At 38.8% G+C, this 16031-nt stretch overlaps 7 protein-coding genes across 7 annotated transcripts; 3 read left to right on the top strand and 4 right to left on the bottom strand. All coding sequences in view use genetic code 12, as the record gives it.

Annotated features, from left to right (window-relative positions):
* Nucleotides 1-186: 186 nt before the first annotated feature.
* On the bottom strand, nt 187-972 carry NSA2 (Ribosome biogenesis protein; the record flags this gene model as incomplete). The annotated part of the gene is made up of 1 exon (XM_001526120.1): nt 187-972. The coding sequence occupies one exon, from the start codon at nt 970-972 to the stop codon at nt 187-189; it is 786 nt and encodes a 261-aa protein (XP_001526170.1).
* Nucleotides 973-1431: 459 nt separating this feature from the next.
* On the top strand, nt 1432-2598 carry PVL30_003571 (uncharacterized protein; the record flags this gene model as incomplete). Its single annotated transcript, XM_001526119.2, has 1 exon — nt 1432-2598. One exon carries the CDS (start codon nt 1432-1434, stop codon nt 2596-2598), a length of 1167 nt encoding a protein of 388 aa, XP_001526169.2.
* Nucleotides 2599-3983: 1385 nt separating this feature from the next.
* Nucleotides 3984-4574, bottom strand: TSA1 (cTPxI; the record flags this gene model as incomplete). The annotated part of the gene is made up of 1 exon (XM_001526118.1): nt 3984-4574. The coding sequence occupies one exon, from the start codon at nt 4572-4574 to the stop codon at nt 3984-3986; it is 591 nt and encodes a 196-aa protein (XP_001526168.1).
* Nucleotides 4575-6626: 2052 nt separating this feature from the next.
* On the top strand, nt 6627-7274 carry HNT2 (Dinucleoside triphosphate hydrolase; the record flags this gene model as incomplete). Its single annotated transcript, XM_001526117.1, has 1 exon — nt 6627-7274. The coding sequence occupies one exon, from the start codon at nt 6627-6629 to the stop codon at nt 7272-7274; it is 648 nt and encodes a 215-aa protein (XP_001526167.2).
* A 266-nt stretch (nt 7275-7540) lies between these two features.
* MED6 (Mediator of RNA polymerase II transcription subunit 6) lies at nt 7541-8416 on the top strand (the record flags this gene model as incomplete). The annotated part of the gene is made up of 1 exon (XM_001526116.1): nt 7541-8416. The coding sequence occupies one exon, from the start codon at nt 7541-7543 to the stop codon at nt 8414-8416; it is 876 nt and encodes a 291-aa protein (XP_001526166.2).
* Nucleotides 8417-8581: 165 nt separating this feature from the next.
* CPR2 (Peptidyl-prolyl cis-trans isomerase B) lies at nt 8582-9217 on the bottom strand (the record flags this gene model as incomplete). The annotated part of the gene is made up of 1 exon (XM_001526115.1): nt 8582-9217. The coding sequence occupies one exon, from the start codon at nt 9215-9217 to the stop codon at nt 8582-8584; it is 636 nt and encodes a 211-aa protein (XP_001526165.1).
* A 1402-nt stretch (nt 9218-10619) lies between these two features.
* Nucleotides 10620-15110, bottom strand: PVL30_003566 (uncharacterized protein; the record flags this gene model as incomplete). The annotated part of the gene is made up of 2 exons (XM_001526113.2): nt 10620-14653; nt 15002-15110. 2 exons carry the CDS (start codon nt 15108-15110, stop codon nt 10620-10622), a joined length of 4143 nt encoding a protein of 1380 aa, XP_001526163.2.
* Nucleotides 15111-16031: the final 921 nt, after the last annotated feature.

Genomic DNA, 16031 nt, shown 5'->3' with positions numbered 1-16031 from the left:
GAATAAAGGAGGGGGGGGGGGGGGGGGGGGGGGGTAAATGAAAAGGGAGGTTGAAGGGAAGCAAAAGAAATAAAGCGTGAACGAATTTAAAGAGACCGAAACATTAAAAAAAAGAAAACAGAAATTATACCGGCAATCGAAACCAAAAATTAACTTTAAAGAATGTCGCATTTAATAGATTTGAGACTATACTAATAAAACCGCATTAACGCATCCATCTCTATCCGGCTCATTTGTAATTTGGGCGTATTTACCCCATACAACTTTTCCTCCGGCAGTAACTAAACCCAACTCTGAAACATTCACTTCTATGATTGTACCTTTTGTTAACACGCCTAATTGAGTATACATTGGCGATTGTGGGTTTTTCTTAACGCCCAATATTGGTAGAAATACTGTCACGCCCAATTCTGGGTGTGTCACGTTGGCCTTCTTTTGTCTCAATGCTGCAGGACGAATGATTCTTTCCATCTTAACGGGTCTACGTGTGAAACCTTCGCCGACAAAAGTATGTTTGGTTATCATTCTCTTCCAACTCTTGGTCTTGCTCTTTCCGGTTTTTATCACTTTGAACATCTCTTCTTCCGAAATACCACGCACCTTTGGTAATGGAACACTGAATTTGTCTGCCTTTTCCAATCTCTTCTGTTTTATACTCGAAGACAAGGCCTTTGCAGTGTTATTTGTCTGACGATCCAAAAGATATGTAGGCAAAGCTTCGCCTTCATCTTGTTTTGGAGTGGAGGGGCCCTTAACTTTACTTTCTTGGTGTGCCTTGATCTTTTTACGCATCGATACTTTTTCACTGTATCTCTTCTTGGCAAACTGTTTAGCTCTCCAACCTTTAAGTGTTTGAGCATCTTTGGCCACTCGATGTCCCTCTCTAGCCTCCTTCTTTCTTTTCCTCTCCTCGTGATCTAACCTCCTTCCGTGCTGTTTTATGTGTTGTTCAATATACTCGTTTTGAGGCATTATGGGTAGCTATATTTGAGTATTTCCAATGACTGTGTTCAATAAAATATCTTTGCTAATAAAGAATAAGAATTTTTAAATATATATATATATATGTCTATATGTGAATAAATTTATTTGTTGCTTCTGAAAAGGCAATGGTTGGTGTAATCGATATTTTTATCTCATCTGAGATGGAATACTCACAAACTCAAAAGGAAAAAAAAAAAAAAAAGAAAAAGAAAAATAAAAAGAGAAAGAGAAGAAAAATAAAAATAAAATAAAATAAAAATAACATCACAAACAATGCAATGCAATTCAATTGCCAAAACCAAAAATAAAAAAGTAAATAATAAAAAAAAAAAAACTTAAAATGAAAAGAGTAGAATGCGATGCGATAAGGCAAAGTACTTAACACTAATTCATACTTCCTTCTTTCCAAACCACTTATACCTAATAGGTATCTTTATATCATTGACAATGTCTGAAATAGATCTTCTTTTGAAATCTGTTATGTCCTCAGCAGAATCTACACGTTATGCTGTGGACGAACTTACTGCCCATATTAAAGAGAATCGAGATAATTTACCAGATTTCATCAATAAACTATTACAAAAACTGAATCAAAAGGAACCGGAAGGTATATCATTGCTTTCACTCAAGAACGATGCACTTGCCTCATACATCAACAACTTATCTCTTGTTGTGCTTAGTCAACTAGATAGACTAGAAGGGGGTAATTCTACTCATGGTCTAGATCATAATAACAATAGTGGTGATGTTGATTATAGAACTGAAGTTTCAAAGCAGCGCGATGAAGCTATTGCAAGAACGATTGTACAGCGTGTGACGCTTGAGAAGGGTGTCAAGCCACTTGAACGGAAGATTAACTATCAAATGGAGAATCTCGTGAAAGCATATAACAAGACGGAAGCTCAACAGAAGGAGCAAGAAAGGAAAGACGAGAAAGAAGGCGAGGAGGGTAGTAGTAGTAGTATTAGTAGTGGTGGTGGTGGTGATCGCAATGCAAGCAACAAACTGGTTGCTTCTAGCTCTGATGATGATGATGATGAGGAGGACGACGACGACGACGACGACGACGACGAGTTGGCATATAGACCAGATGCGACTGCATTGGCCAAACTTGCACCGAAAGCAACCAAATCGAAGTCTTCTGCCTCTGCTTTTGCTTCTGCTTCATCATCATCATCAACTGAAAAGTATAAACCTCCCAAGATATCTGCAGTTGCGCCACCTTCTTCCATTAGGGAGCCTACGGCTAAACCCGACAAGACCAAGAGATTGCAAAGTATGGAAGAGTACTTGCAAGAGCAAAGTGATTTGCCTATTGCTGAGGCAAACATTGGCTCCACTATTGTTGGACATGGTCGTGGAGGTGTTAAAACCCAACATGATCGTAGAAAAGAGAAAGAAATACAAGCATACGAAGAGTCGAATTTCACCAGATTACCCGCTACGCAGACAAAGAAGAGCTTTAGGGAGAAGCAAAGGGATATGGCTAATCAATTTGCCGGTGAGGATTGGAGCATATTTGAAAACAGGGATAGAAATATGAGTGAGGGCACGTCGAGAAAAAAGAGACCAGCCTCGTCCTGGGATAGAGCTAAAAAAAGGCGTTCAAAGTAGCCTTTCTCAAGTTTGCAGATTAAATACAAGCAGACAATAGATTATTGAAGTATTTCCCTTTCTTTTTTGTTTTGTTTTGTTTTGTTTTGTTCTTTCTCTGTCCTTTTTGACTTTTAATCTCTTACTTCAACAAATTGAATTGTCTTAGATGGGACGGTTTTGGATGAAGTAAAAAGTAGAAAATTATTTCAAAAATGGAAAAAAAAAAAGGATGGTGGTGAATGATGTATACTTAAAAGAATGCGATTGCTTTACTCAACTTTCTCAATTTAGATGAATAAATGTGTACAGTGTTTAGCCTACTTTTTGTATTGTATTGTATTGTATTGTATTGTATTGTATTGTATACCGTAGGCAACGTGGAGTATTTTTTAATTTTTTTTTTTTATCCATATCAGGTTAAAACACCCGAAAGGTTGTTTTAATACATACCTTTCCATTCACTTAGATAAAGGAGAGACGCGATTTGCAAATAACAAGAAGGAAACAAAAAGCAGAATAGAAAGATTACTTTAGTGGTTATTACAGGATAAAGAAACCATGGCGTATCTAAAACCAAAAGGACAAAACAAAACAAAAAAGAGAGAGAGAGAGAGAGGGAGAGAAAAGACAGTAAAATGAAGGAATGATGGAATAAATTAGTAGAAATACAGGGGAAAAAGAAATAAGAAAGAAGAAAAGGATATTTGAAAAGTCGATATATAATAGACGAAAGAGTTTCCATGGAATATGTTCAAGCAGGTATGGGCAATGGGCGATGGGCGATGATGGACCAATGTGTTTAATTTTTGAAACGACATTTCGCAAATTTTTTCCTTTTCCTTTTTGTTTTTCCTTTTTTGTTTTTCATTTTCTCAAATGCCTTACAAAATGTCGTGCTTTGTCGGGAGCAAATAATGGAAGGAAAAAAAAAAAAGACAGAAATAAAACTTAGAGTAAGAGCCGAGTTGGGCGAAAGACGAAAGCCCAAAGTTTACTGTGGCACAATAGGGGGCGGGCGCCGATGTCGTGGGTGTGGCGTTTCATTTCCATCTATCTCAATGCCTCGCAGTAAAAAAAAAAAAAAAAAGAAAAAAAAAGAAAAAAAGAAAACGCCACGTTTTCCCACCAAATACATTGAATCAAACAACCAACAAATAAGATTAACAACATCTTGAGAGATAACAATGCAATAATTTTGGCAAAGGACAACAAGTATATCCAATTCAAGTCACAGTTCCTTCACTCCAAAGTTATGTATATGCTTTCTACGTTTAGTTTACGATATTTCTTCGTTGTGATATATATATATATATATAAATATATATTGATCTATAAACTTAGATTACATAATAGTCAAATGAGCACTATTTCGCGTATTTAGAGTCAAGTACTCTTAAAAGTGCTTATTTGTTGACCTTCGAGAAGTACTCTTTAGAGTCATTTGGTGTAGCCTTAATGGTTTCTGAGCCTGGTTGCCAGTTGGCTGGGCAAACTTCACCATATTTCTCGGTAAATTGGAAAGCCTCCAACAATCTCAAAGACTCTTCAACAGATCTACCAACTGGCAAGTCGTTGATGGTGATTTGTCTCAAGACACCCTTTGGGTCAATCAAAAAGATACCTCTCAAGGCAACACCTTCTTCTGGAATCAAGACGCCATAGTCCTTGGACAAAGAGTGATTGGTGTCTGCAATCAATGGAATGTTCAATTGTCCCAAACCACCATCTTTTCTGGCAGCATTGGTCCATGACAACAAAGTGTACTCAGAGTCGGTAGATGCAAACAAAACAACTGCATCCTTGTCGGCAAACTTCTTGAATGCCTCAGAGTAGGCAATAATTTCAGTTGGGCAGACAAAAGTCCAGGCCAATGGGAAAAAAGCCAAGAGGACCCATTTGCCCTTGTATTGTTCCAAGGAAACCTCTTCAAAGACACCGTCAACAACGGCGGTCTTCTTGAATGATGGAGCTGGTTTTTGAATAACTGGAGCCATTGTAAAAATTTAAAAAAAAAGCTATGTGGTGGTTGTAGTTGTAGTAGTAATGGTACTGTATGTCTCTATATTAACCTTAGTTTAGCAAAGTGTCGATTAATGGAAACTTTTACTTTTGGAAAATTTAGGAAACTAAAGGAGAAAGAGAGAGAGAGAGAGAGCAAAAAAAAAAAAAAAAAGGGAAAATGGAAAAAGAGAATTGGTTGTGTTAAATTGAGGGGCAGATCAACGTGTATTTATATACTTTGGTCCCGTGGGAACGGGGAAAAAAAAAGTGGGTGAATAAAGTGAGTGAGAGATACCGAGTGAGGGACCATGGACACTACCAATTCACTATCAATTACAAAACCACATATACTTCCATTAACAACTCCAATTGCTCTGGCTCTGGCTCTGGCTCTGGCTCATTGCCTCTCATTAACTATAATTGCATCGTCTACAACTTTCCCACAAAGTAATTACTTATTCTTACTGATACTTTTATGATTTACTGGACAGAATTAGTAATACAATCTTATCAATCTTGGTTTCGTTCAGCCATGTGAGCCGAAATTTTCAAATAAAAGTAAAAAAGAAAAAGAAAAACCCCAAATTAAAATAGTATATATAGTGGGTCGTGTACACATGCCCAATATTGTACACACCGCCAACTTTGTTCAGCCAATGTCGTCTGATGCTGCTGCTTCTGCTTCCGCTGCTTCTGTTAATGCTGATGCTGATGCGCCGCAATTGATTCCTTGGTCTAGAACAATCAGTCTGCTTACTGATCAAGAAAATGCACCACCACACCACCATACGGTAATAAAGCACACGACAAGGTATTACATCTTCTTACATCTTCATTACCGCAATCAAGAACCAGGGTCCATAAGTTGCACAATCTATTCAGTTTCGTCTCAAAAATGTTACAGCTTACTCTACTCTGGAAATAATTTTTATAAAAAAATTAGAAAAAAAATTAAAAAAAAAAATTAAAAAAAAAAGGAATAAAAGAGAAAAGAAAAGAAAAGAAAAGAAAAAAAAATAGAAAATATCGGATCAGGTTCCATCAACCGGTACATATATAGAGAGGAATACCTCAAACGGGCCTCATTTGTGCTTTACCCTTTCACCAATAAATATTATTGCAAATACCTTCATCGAATCAAACTAAGCGATCCGTGTCAATACCTATCCAAGCATAATTTCTGGTTTTTTTTTGCTTTTTTTTGCTTTGCTTTGTTTTGTTTCTTGGTTCTCTTTCTGTAATTCATTTTTTAACAAGGTAAGTGTCTATGCAAAAACTGTGGTGGTGGTGGTGGTGGTTATGGTGTTGTTGGTTGTGAGGGATTGAGGTATTTGTAATCGCGAAATGAATTCTAGAATTTTCAAGAGTTTTATTAAGCGCAAAAACCAAATTAGGAAACAAAAAGCTCATTTTCAGCAAACTTCTCACATGCCAAATTTACATAGTTAATTCAATTTTTTAGTGTTTTTTTTCCACGACATTTTTACATTCAAGAAAGTATATTTATGAATTGATGATTGCCCAAGGTTTCTATTCTTTGTTTTGAACCTCTTGTTTATAAAAATTGGAAATGTACTATAATAGTATCATCGATAAATGGTTTTAATAGTAGTAATGTGTATTATACCTTGTTTTAGGAAATATGAAAGAAAAGAATGAGAGAAAAGAAGGAGAGAGAGAAAAATCACACTATATTGGTTTCAATTTTTAAATCGGTGTAGTTTGCACTTATTCAAATTTCATTGACCATATAGCCAAATCTGTTTGAATGCTTACTCTAAACTTCTCTCAATGGTTTTAAACTACTATCCCCTTTTTAATGTTTAATTTATTCTCCTTTGCAAGGTTTGTTCCACCTCTTATTCTTTTCTTCATATTTTATTTTTCAATTTTTTTTTTTATTCTGATTCAAATTTTGATTAGATAGTGCTCGTTCTCACAGTGAAGAAACTGCCGTTCTCGGGACTTTTGTTCAGACACGATGAAAACAAGTTTACGAGACATACCAAAAACAAAAAAAAAACAACTATAACAACAGAGATATAATGGGCTCAACACATGATGTATACTTTTTCAGATATTTGGTCAACAAACAGGTCTTTTTCCGCTCCAGACTCACTTATGCATTAGTCAATTTAAAACCATTGGTCCCGGGTCACGTCCTCGTGGTGCCACTTCGTACTTCAGTATTAAGATTCAGCGACTTAATACCAGACGAATCCGTTGATTACATGAATACATTGCAACTCATTCACAAGTTTATCATCAAACACTACAAAGCCGACTCGCTCAACATTGCCATTCAGGACGGCCCCGAGCTGGGGCAACTGATACCGCATTTGCATACGCATATTATTCCACGGTACAAGACGGATGGATTTGGTGACTCGATTTATGAGAAATTGGAAAAGTTTGATCTCGACACTAGATACCAAGATTTTGAAAAGAGAAAACAAATTGCAATACAAGTAAGAGAACAGCAAGAAACAAACGAACTAAATCAAGATGATTCGCAGAGAATAGAGAGACTGGAAGATGTCATGGCTGAGGAAGCAAAGGAGTTGGCAAAGGCATTAACCTCGTTTATGGATGAAGATGGCGCTACCGATAAGTTCGCCAACATTACCCGCCGCCAAGAACACCACCATCAACACAGTAACAGTAACAGTAACAGCAGCAAGAACATTGCGTAGCAGATAGACGAAAATAAAGTACATTATTTCACAACCCAAAATAAAAAAGGAAAAAAATTAAACAAAATTGAAAAAATTGAAAAACATGTAGAACTCTAAAAACCAAACAAAATTAAAAATTTCATTTAAACAATCTACCGTTCATCCAGATATAAACACACACACATACAAACATACCCGTTATTGCTGCCTTCCCTTTCCTTATTTTTTTTTTCTTTTCTTTTCTTTTACTTCTAAGCACACAAACGCATCCTTTCCCTTAAACCATGGAGGCGTTGGACGAAATACAATGGAAATCACCAGAGTTTATTCAAACACGAGGCCTTAATACAACAAACGTCTTGGAGTACTTCTCCCTCTCTCCATTTTACGACAGAACTTCCAATAATCAAGTGCTAATGATGCAGTTTCAATACCAACAAGTGCAGATCCCGCCACGAATGACATTCCACCAGTACTTTCAGAACAGACTTCAGGAAATGACAGGTGTAGAATTTGTCATTGCCCTAGTACGAGAACCAGATTTTTGGATCATTAGAAAGCAGAGACGAATATCCCCTACATCAACAAACACATTACAAGATTATTACATTGTCGGTGCAAATGTGTATCAAGCACCTAGAATATACGATGTCTTACTGTCGAGAATGCTAGCTAGTGTTTTGGCGTTAAAAAAATCAGCAAAAACAATGAATGAAATGACAAGTTATCATATCTCCGATGGTGGACACTCATTTAATAATTCTATTCATGGCGGAGAAGCTGATAAACTTGCGAGTAACATATCTCTGAACTCATTAGAACCACAACCAATGCAACCCAATTCCGAGACACCAGCTCCGTTTAAAGAGAGCCCAGGTTTGGAGTCCTCTGCAATTAATACTGTATCACCAAATTTAGCACAGGCACAGAATCAGCCATCATCGACAAACTCAACAACTGCAACGGCAACGGCAACGGCAACGAATGGAGGGGCAGCAAACAATACTATTAGTTTTTCAAGTTCGACATTTGACGCGCTTCTCGGGGAAGTGACAAAGGAGAAAGATATTGAGGAAGCAATATACCTTAAAGATAAACCTCTCTATGGACCAGGAAGCATTGTGGACCAATTAGGTGTACGGACAAATATAGTAGATTAAAACATCAAAACCATGAAATTGCCAAACTACACTGTTGTATACAATTTGGCACTTGAACGTGCTTGTATAATATTGATATTGGTATTGATATTGATATATATATATATATATATATATATATATATATATATATTCAGAGTAATTTATTTCTTTCGGCTTCGCTCCTTAAAGCTCGTCCTTTTTTAAGTCCTCTTTTGCTTTAATCACCCCAGCTTTTGAGATTTTAATCTCCTTGACTGGTCTATCACCACGTGCAGTCTTTACACTCTCAATGTAATCAACCACATCCTGACCATCCAAAACTTCACCAAACACAACATGCTTACCATCTAACCAACTAGTAACCGCCGTGGTGATAAAGAACTGAGAACCATTGGTGTTTTTACCAGCATTGGCCATGCTCAATCTGTACTTCCTATCGTGTTTCAATTGGAAATTTTCATCTTCAAATTTCTTCCCAAAAATAGATTGTCCACCATATCCCTGGCCATATTCATAGTCACCACCTTGAATCATGAAATTCTTGATAACACGATGGAACACGGAATTGGTGTATTGCTGCTTAGGGTCAGTCGAAGCAGCAATGGTTCTGAAGTTTTCAACTGTTTTGGGCACAATAGTGCCAAAAAGTCCAATGGTGATACGACCGATAGAATTTCCTTCTTCTTCGATATCGAAGTAAACGGTGTCGGTAACAGGAGGGTTCTCGGGTAAATCCTTTGCTGCTGCTGCTCTTGCAGTGTTGAAGAAGAAGAATAGTAAGGATGCAACAAGTGCCAATGAGGTTAGTATCTTCATCATGAGCCAATCGAGTGTTGCAATACAAGCAAGACAGGAATATGAAAAAGAAAAGGAAAAATAAAAAAATAAAAAAAAGAAAAGAAAAAAAGAAAAAAGAAAAAGGAAGAAGGCAAAACTTTGTCGAGGTTGAAGCAACAAAGAAAGCGGAATCTAATGTGGTGTTTATAGAATATAAAGATTGGTACCTGTAGTATCTCCTAGGTAGCTAACTAATTTGGATTTGTCCAGCAAAGAATAAAATGTGGGAACAAAGAAGAAAAAAAGAAACCTCCCACTACCCTGAAGATGAGAGTGAGAAAGTGTGGATATATATGTGTTTGTGTGTCATGAGAAGAATTCATTGGTGTCTACATAAAAGGTCATGTGAGCTTTGCGTTTTCGCAGTATCTAAAAACCTTGTCGTTGCATTCACCATTGGCAATAATCTTCGGGTTTTATCAGCTAGTGTCTTGTGTATTCAGAGCAGCCCCTTCGCCCCAAAATCGTTTTTCTTTTTTGGAAAACCAACGATAAAAATGATTAAAAGTATGGGTTTAATAATTAACACAGGTATTTTACTTGAACACTGTACTATTTTATTTTTTGTGTGTGAAGTATACATTAAAATAATATCGTAATGTAAGTGAATTGCAAGTGAGATTTTGGTACATGTTCCATCGCATAATCAGCAAGTTTCCGTCTGTTACGTTCAGTCCGTTGAAACTCCTGGTACTGACTTTAAACTCTACTTACTAGGTCTTAATGAAAATTTTTTTTAGCTTTTGATAAGTCAGTTTGATCAACTAACTATACACAAACTCGTATTGATAGGGTGGATAGTAATCACTCTTGCATCTACAAAGCAACCATGAACTACTGTGTTAATAAATAAAATAAAATAAAATAAAATAAATTATCTATAATTTCTATGATAAAAACATGATTGTAAATCATACCGAATGTATTTATACAATTAGTAAATTGCAAAATGAAATGTAGAGAGAAAAGAAAAACTGCAACAGTAGCAACATTAAAAAGAAAAAATTAAAAAACAAAATCGACTCGAATATTTGCCTGGAGCTTCGAAATTTAATAATACTGTGATTGTAAAAAACATTTCGTTTCTCTCCTTCTCTTCCTATCCTTGCTTCACAAAAAGCATAGGCTTATTGCTTTTATATGGAGCATACAACCGGAAATTGAGTATATGCAATTGCAGTATACTTGTGCTAATTCTCAAACACCTTAAAACTGGAAAAAAACAAATAAAAAGAAAACAAATAAATAAATAATGTGACAAAGAATTTCACTGGAATAATGGGAAGATGTCAAATTGAAGAATTGAAAGCATTTACAATCTCAGTAAATATTGCAGACAACGAATAAAATAATGGCAAGTAGTACCGCCTCATATCTGAAAGACTCAGATCAAAATGGTAATAAGGAAAATGCACCCAGTCAACAAAGACGAATGCTTAACAAATTGAGGAGCAGCAGCACCTTCGAAAGCTGATGCTGTTGGAACATTAATAATAGCAGACTCTGAAACTGAGGGTGCTGATTGGGTAGCAATTGTGGTCAATGATGCCACAGCTGTCTCTTCCCCGCTAGCTTTAGGTCCAGATCCACTGCCGTAAAATTCACTTGGTTGTGCACTATTGTTACCATTAGTTTGTTCATTTGATTGGCCACCATTATCGCTATTAGAACCAGTTGGTTGAGCATTAGTGCTACTTTCTGATAATTGAGACCCTGTTCCATTTCCAGTTTCTATGGGTGGTGCAAGTTCAACATTTGTGCCAGATGAAGAGGTTCCAGTCTCTGTCCCAGTTGGTGGAACATTCGTATCGGTGCCTGTTGGTGGGACGCCAGTGTCTGTACCTGTTGGTGGAACACCAGTGTTTGTACCAGTTGGTGGGACATTCGTGTCTGTACCTGTTGGTGGAACATTTGTGTCTGTGCCTGTTGGTGGAACGCCAGTGTTTGTGCCTGTTGGTGGAATAATGGTATCGGTGCCTGTTGGTGGAACATTTGTGTCTGTGCCTGTTGTTGGAACACCAGTGTCTGTACCTGTTGGTGGAACGCCAGTGTTTGTACCAGTTGGTGGGACATTTGTGTTTGTACCAGTTGGTGGGACATTCGTGTCTGTACCTGTTGGTGGAATAATGGTATCGGTGCCTGTAGTTGGAACACCAGTGGCTGTACCTGTTGGTGGAACACCAGTGTTTGTACCTGTTGGTGGGACATTCGTGTCTGTACCTGTTGGTGGGACATTTGTGTCTATGCCAGTTGGTGGAATATTGGTATCGGTGCCAGTTGGTGGGACGCCAGTGTCTGTACCTGTTGGTGGAACACCAGTGTTTGTACCAGTTGGTGGGACATTTGTGTCTGTGCCAGTTGGTGGAACGCCAGTGTTTGTGCCTGTTGGTGGGACGCCAGTGTCTGTACCTGTTGGTGGAACGCCAGTGTCTGTACCTGTTGGTGGAACGCCAGTGTTTGTGCCTGTTGGTGGGACATTGGTATCTGTGCCAGTTGGTGGGACGCCAGTGTTTGTACCAGTTGGTGGGACATTTGTGTCTGTGCCAGTTGGTGGGACGCCAGTGTTTGTACCAGTTGGTGGGACATTCGTGTCTGTACCTGTTGGTGGAACATTGGTATCGGTGCCAGTTGGTGGGACGCCAGTGTTTGTACCAGTTGGTGGGACATTGGTATCGGTGCCAGTTGGTGGAACATTTGTGTCTGTGCCAGTTGGTGGAACATTTGTGTCTGTGCCAGTTGGTGGGACGCCAGTGTTGGTGCCTGTTGGTGGGACATTCGTGTCTGTACCTGTTGGTGGAACATTTGTGTCTGTGCCAGTTGGTGGAACGCCAGTGTTTGTACCAGTTGGTGGGACATTGGTATCGGTGCCAGTTGGTGGGACGCCAGTGTTTGTATCAGTTGGTGGGACATTGGTATCGGTGCCAGTTGGTGGAACATTTGTGCCTGTGCCAGTTGGTGGAACATTTGTGTCTGTGCCAGTTGGTGGGACGCCAGTGTTGGTGCCTGTTGGTGGGGCATTCGTGTCTGTACCTGTTGGTGAAACATTCGTATCGGTGCCAGTTGGTGGAACATTTGTGTCTGTGCCAGTTGGTGGGACGCCAGTGTTGGTGCCTGTTGGTGGGACATTTGTGTCTGTGCCTGTTGGTGGAATCTCGGTACCCGTATCTGTATTGAAGGATGAACTTTCGGGGACAGTTGAATTTTGATATGGCGGTACAATCGACGAAGACGAAATTGACAGTTCACTAGTAGTAGGTTCTTCGCTAGTGGTAGGTTCCTCACTGGAAGTAGGTTTTTCACTAGTAGTAGGTTCCTCAGTAGAAGATGGTTCCTCAGTAGAAGATGGTTCCTCAGTAGAAGATGGTTCCTCAGTAGAAGATGGCTCCTCACTGGAAGATGGTTCCTCAGTAGAAGATGGCTCTTCGCTAGTGGTAGGTTCCTCACTGGAAGATGGTTCCTCACTGGAAGATGGTTCCTCAGTAGAAGATGGCTCCTCGCTGGTAGTTGGTTCCTCACTGGTAGTTGGTTCCTCACTGGTAGTTGGTTCCTCGCTGGTAGTTGGTTCCTCACTGGTAGTTGGTTCCTCACTGGTAGTTGGTTCCTCGCTGGTAGTTGGTTCCTCACTGGTAGTTGGTTCCTCACTGGAAGATGGTTCCTCGCTGGTAGTAGGTTCTTCGCTGGTAGTAGGTTCTTCGCTAGTGGTAGGTTCCTCAGTAGAAGATGGCTCCTCGCTAGTAGCAGGTTGCTCACTGGAAGATGGTTCCTCACTGGAAGTAGGTTCTTCGCTAGTAGTAGGTTCTTCGCTAGTAGTAGGTTCCTCACTGGAAGATGGTTCTTCGCTAGTAGTAGGTTCCTCACTGGAAGATGGTTCTTCGCTAGTAGTAGGTTCTTCGCTAGTGGTAGGTTCTTCACTGGAAGATGATTCTTCAGTAGAAGATGGCTCCTCGCTGGTAGTTGGTTCCTCACTGGAAGATGGTTCCTCACTGGAAGTAGATTTCTCACTGGAAGATGGTTCTTCGCTAGTAGTAGGTTCCTCACTGGAAGATGATTCTTCAGTAGAAGATGGCTCCTCGCTGGTAGTTGGTTCCTCACTGGAAGATGGTTCCTCACTAGAAGTAGATTCCTCACTGGAAGATGGTTCTTCGCTAGTAGTAGGTTCCTCACTGGAAGATGGTTCCTCACTAGTAGTAGGTTCCTCACTGCTCGAGCTGGCCAAAGGACACAATGATACATCCGGATCATATTCAATGATTGTAGCTGTGGCACCTGGTGTTGCTTTAATGGTCTCAAAAGATTTAGCAGAAGCGCAAATCTTTTCAAATGCAGTTGTAGTGGGAATAGGCACATCAACAACAATCGTTTTTGTCTTATCAATACCAGAACTGAATGGTAAAGTAGTCACGGCAGTTGTTGATCCATAATAAGTTTCTGTGGTCACAACAACTTCTTCACCATTAGAGCCAACTTGGTCATTGTTGTATGGACTCCATGTGACTGTTCTTGAGTTATCTGTGGTGAACAAACTGTTTGAACATCTATATTGGTTAGTGAATACTGTTCTCAATCGACTACCTGTAGCCACCAGAGCAAGGAGGTCTATATATGGTCTATAGCCGGCTGGAACATTTGAGTACCGAATTGAGTAACCGTTGGAGTTACAAGAAGTAGTGTATTGGAAAGATGATGCCGAAGTAGGAAGGAACCATGCATTGAAGGAGTTACTAATTGCAGCATGAATTGTCAGACAATCAATCAGACCCGAAGTAACAGAAACACCCAAGGTACCGCTAGTGTAGCCGCTAGGGCAATTGCCAGCAACAAGATACAACTGTTGTTTGTTCAATGAGGGAACAACACGATTAGAATAGATGATAGAATCGGTTCCAATTCCCAATTGGGCATTGGTATTTGAACCGCCTTGAAAATTAGTTTGAATACTAAGAGGGTTTCCTCCATCGGTAAAAGTGACCGTATTGGTTCCTTCAGTGAAACATTTTGAGTCCTGGAGATCAACGGCATTGGCGGAGCCACCGGTGTTAAAAGTCAATGGGAAACTAACAGAACCATAAGCATTAGTGCTTGCTTTGACATTGCTTGTTGCAACACATTGCAATTCAGAGTAAGCAACAACCAAATCACCAGGAGCGAAATTACATGTGGCATACACGGTGTCACCAACAGCTAAACTGACTCCGGTCGAAGTAGTGGTGAACTTGAAGACACAAGGCATGTGCAATGTGAATGAGTCACCGGCTTGAACGTTTGAGCCCAAGATTTTCCATGACAATTGAGCAATCCAATTAGGAGCAGCAGGAGTCCTATATGGGTAAGATGCACCATTTTGCCAAGTAAGGCTATCAAAACTTTGAAAAACATTGCTGACCTGGGCAGCTTTAGCGATGGACAAGACCACGAGCACTTGTATTATTTGGAATAACATTGGCTAGCTCGAATGGATCTAATAGAGTGAGAGTCAAGCGGTGGTGGTGGTTGTGGTTGTGGCAGCAAAGTGAAATAGCAAAACAATTCTATATTGACAAATACAATTCATCGTAGGTGGGAGGGGAAAATATGGGGATTTCGCCCATCTTTTTATAGCTGAAAAAATTACCTTCTTCAACCAAAGTGGACAGGAAATAGCTGGCACGGCATTAATTGGTTTGTAAAGCAGGAATTGATATTTTGCTGCTTTTTTTTTATATTATCATTATTATTATCATCATCATTATTATTATTAATAATGTTATTTTTGCAAAAGGAACACACATGTGGGAATATCCAATTGATGAGCAAAATAATCCACAACAACAAATGCGTAGGATGTGGCGTTTTGAGGCGGCAAGATTTGGGAACGCATTGAGTGCAGTAGAAGCATGGTGGTAGAGATGTAGCTGTATTCTTGTTTGGGCATGCTTCTCGAGTAAATGGTTTAGTGTGTTTTTTTTAAATTGAAAAAGGTTGAAAAGAAAAAAAAAAAGAATTAAAAACAAAAACAAAAACAAAAATTGGGACAAGGAAATGCACAAGGGAAAGTGAAAGTGAAAGATAAAAAGGAAATGGGACAATCAACTGTAGATCCATACAGTGTCGTCAAGAGCTAGAATCGATATACGAATTCGAACCCATCATAATGCCTTATTCATCTTTTTTTTTTACCTTTTTTTCCCTTTTTTTTTGCTTTCTCCCTATTGCTTCTTCTTCGTTCATTTTGTCTCCATTGTTTCCGATAATAGTATGTTCATCGCTTTTGGTTTGGTACTCATGAGATATTTCATGTGAAAGTATATGTTTCTTCCTGCACACGAAGTGACCTTCAATGAGTTGCAAAAGTACTTTCACAAAGCTAATGGTGATAGTAGTCTATGCGTTTTACCCTCAGGCTGGTTTGTACTAAATTTCATCGTTGCCATGGAAAAAAAAAAAAATGGGAAAGAAATAGAAATAGAATGAAAGAATGAAAGAATGAAAGAATGAAAGAACAAAAGAACAAAAGAAAAAGAAGGGTGGTGGGAAGTTGACTAAAACATCAACAACGTTCACAAAACCGTCACCACCGCCCACTGAAACCCTTAATCTTTGAGACTAATATGCATGGAAACTAACTTTAGTTGACTAAACAGGGTTTATCGGATTCTCAACTGAAATTCTTGATACCTATTTTGCTTATGCTTATGCTTATTATTATGAAATTCTTATTGCTTATAACTGGTAACTTGTATTTATTGTAATAGTAGCAATTTCCTTCTCTTTTCTTTTCTTTTCTTTTCTTTTCTTTCCTTTTCTTTTCTTTTCTTTT

The sequence above is a fragment of the Lodderomyces elongisporus genome, chromosome 4, assembly GCF_030384665.1.
Source record: "Lodderomyces elongisporus chromosome 4, complete sequence".
Taxonomy (NCBI): domain Eukaryota; kingdom Fungi; phylum Ascomycota; class Pichiomycetes; order Serinales; family Debaryomycetaceae; genus Lodderomyces; species Lodderomyces elongisporus.
The sequence above is the reverse complement of the archived record's forward strand: the minus strand, read 5'-3'. Positions and strand labels throughout refer to the sequence as shown.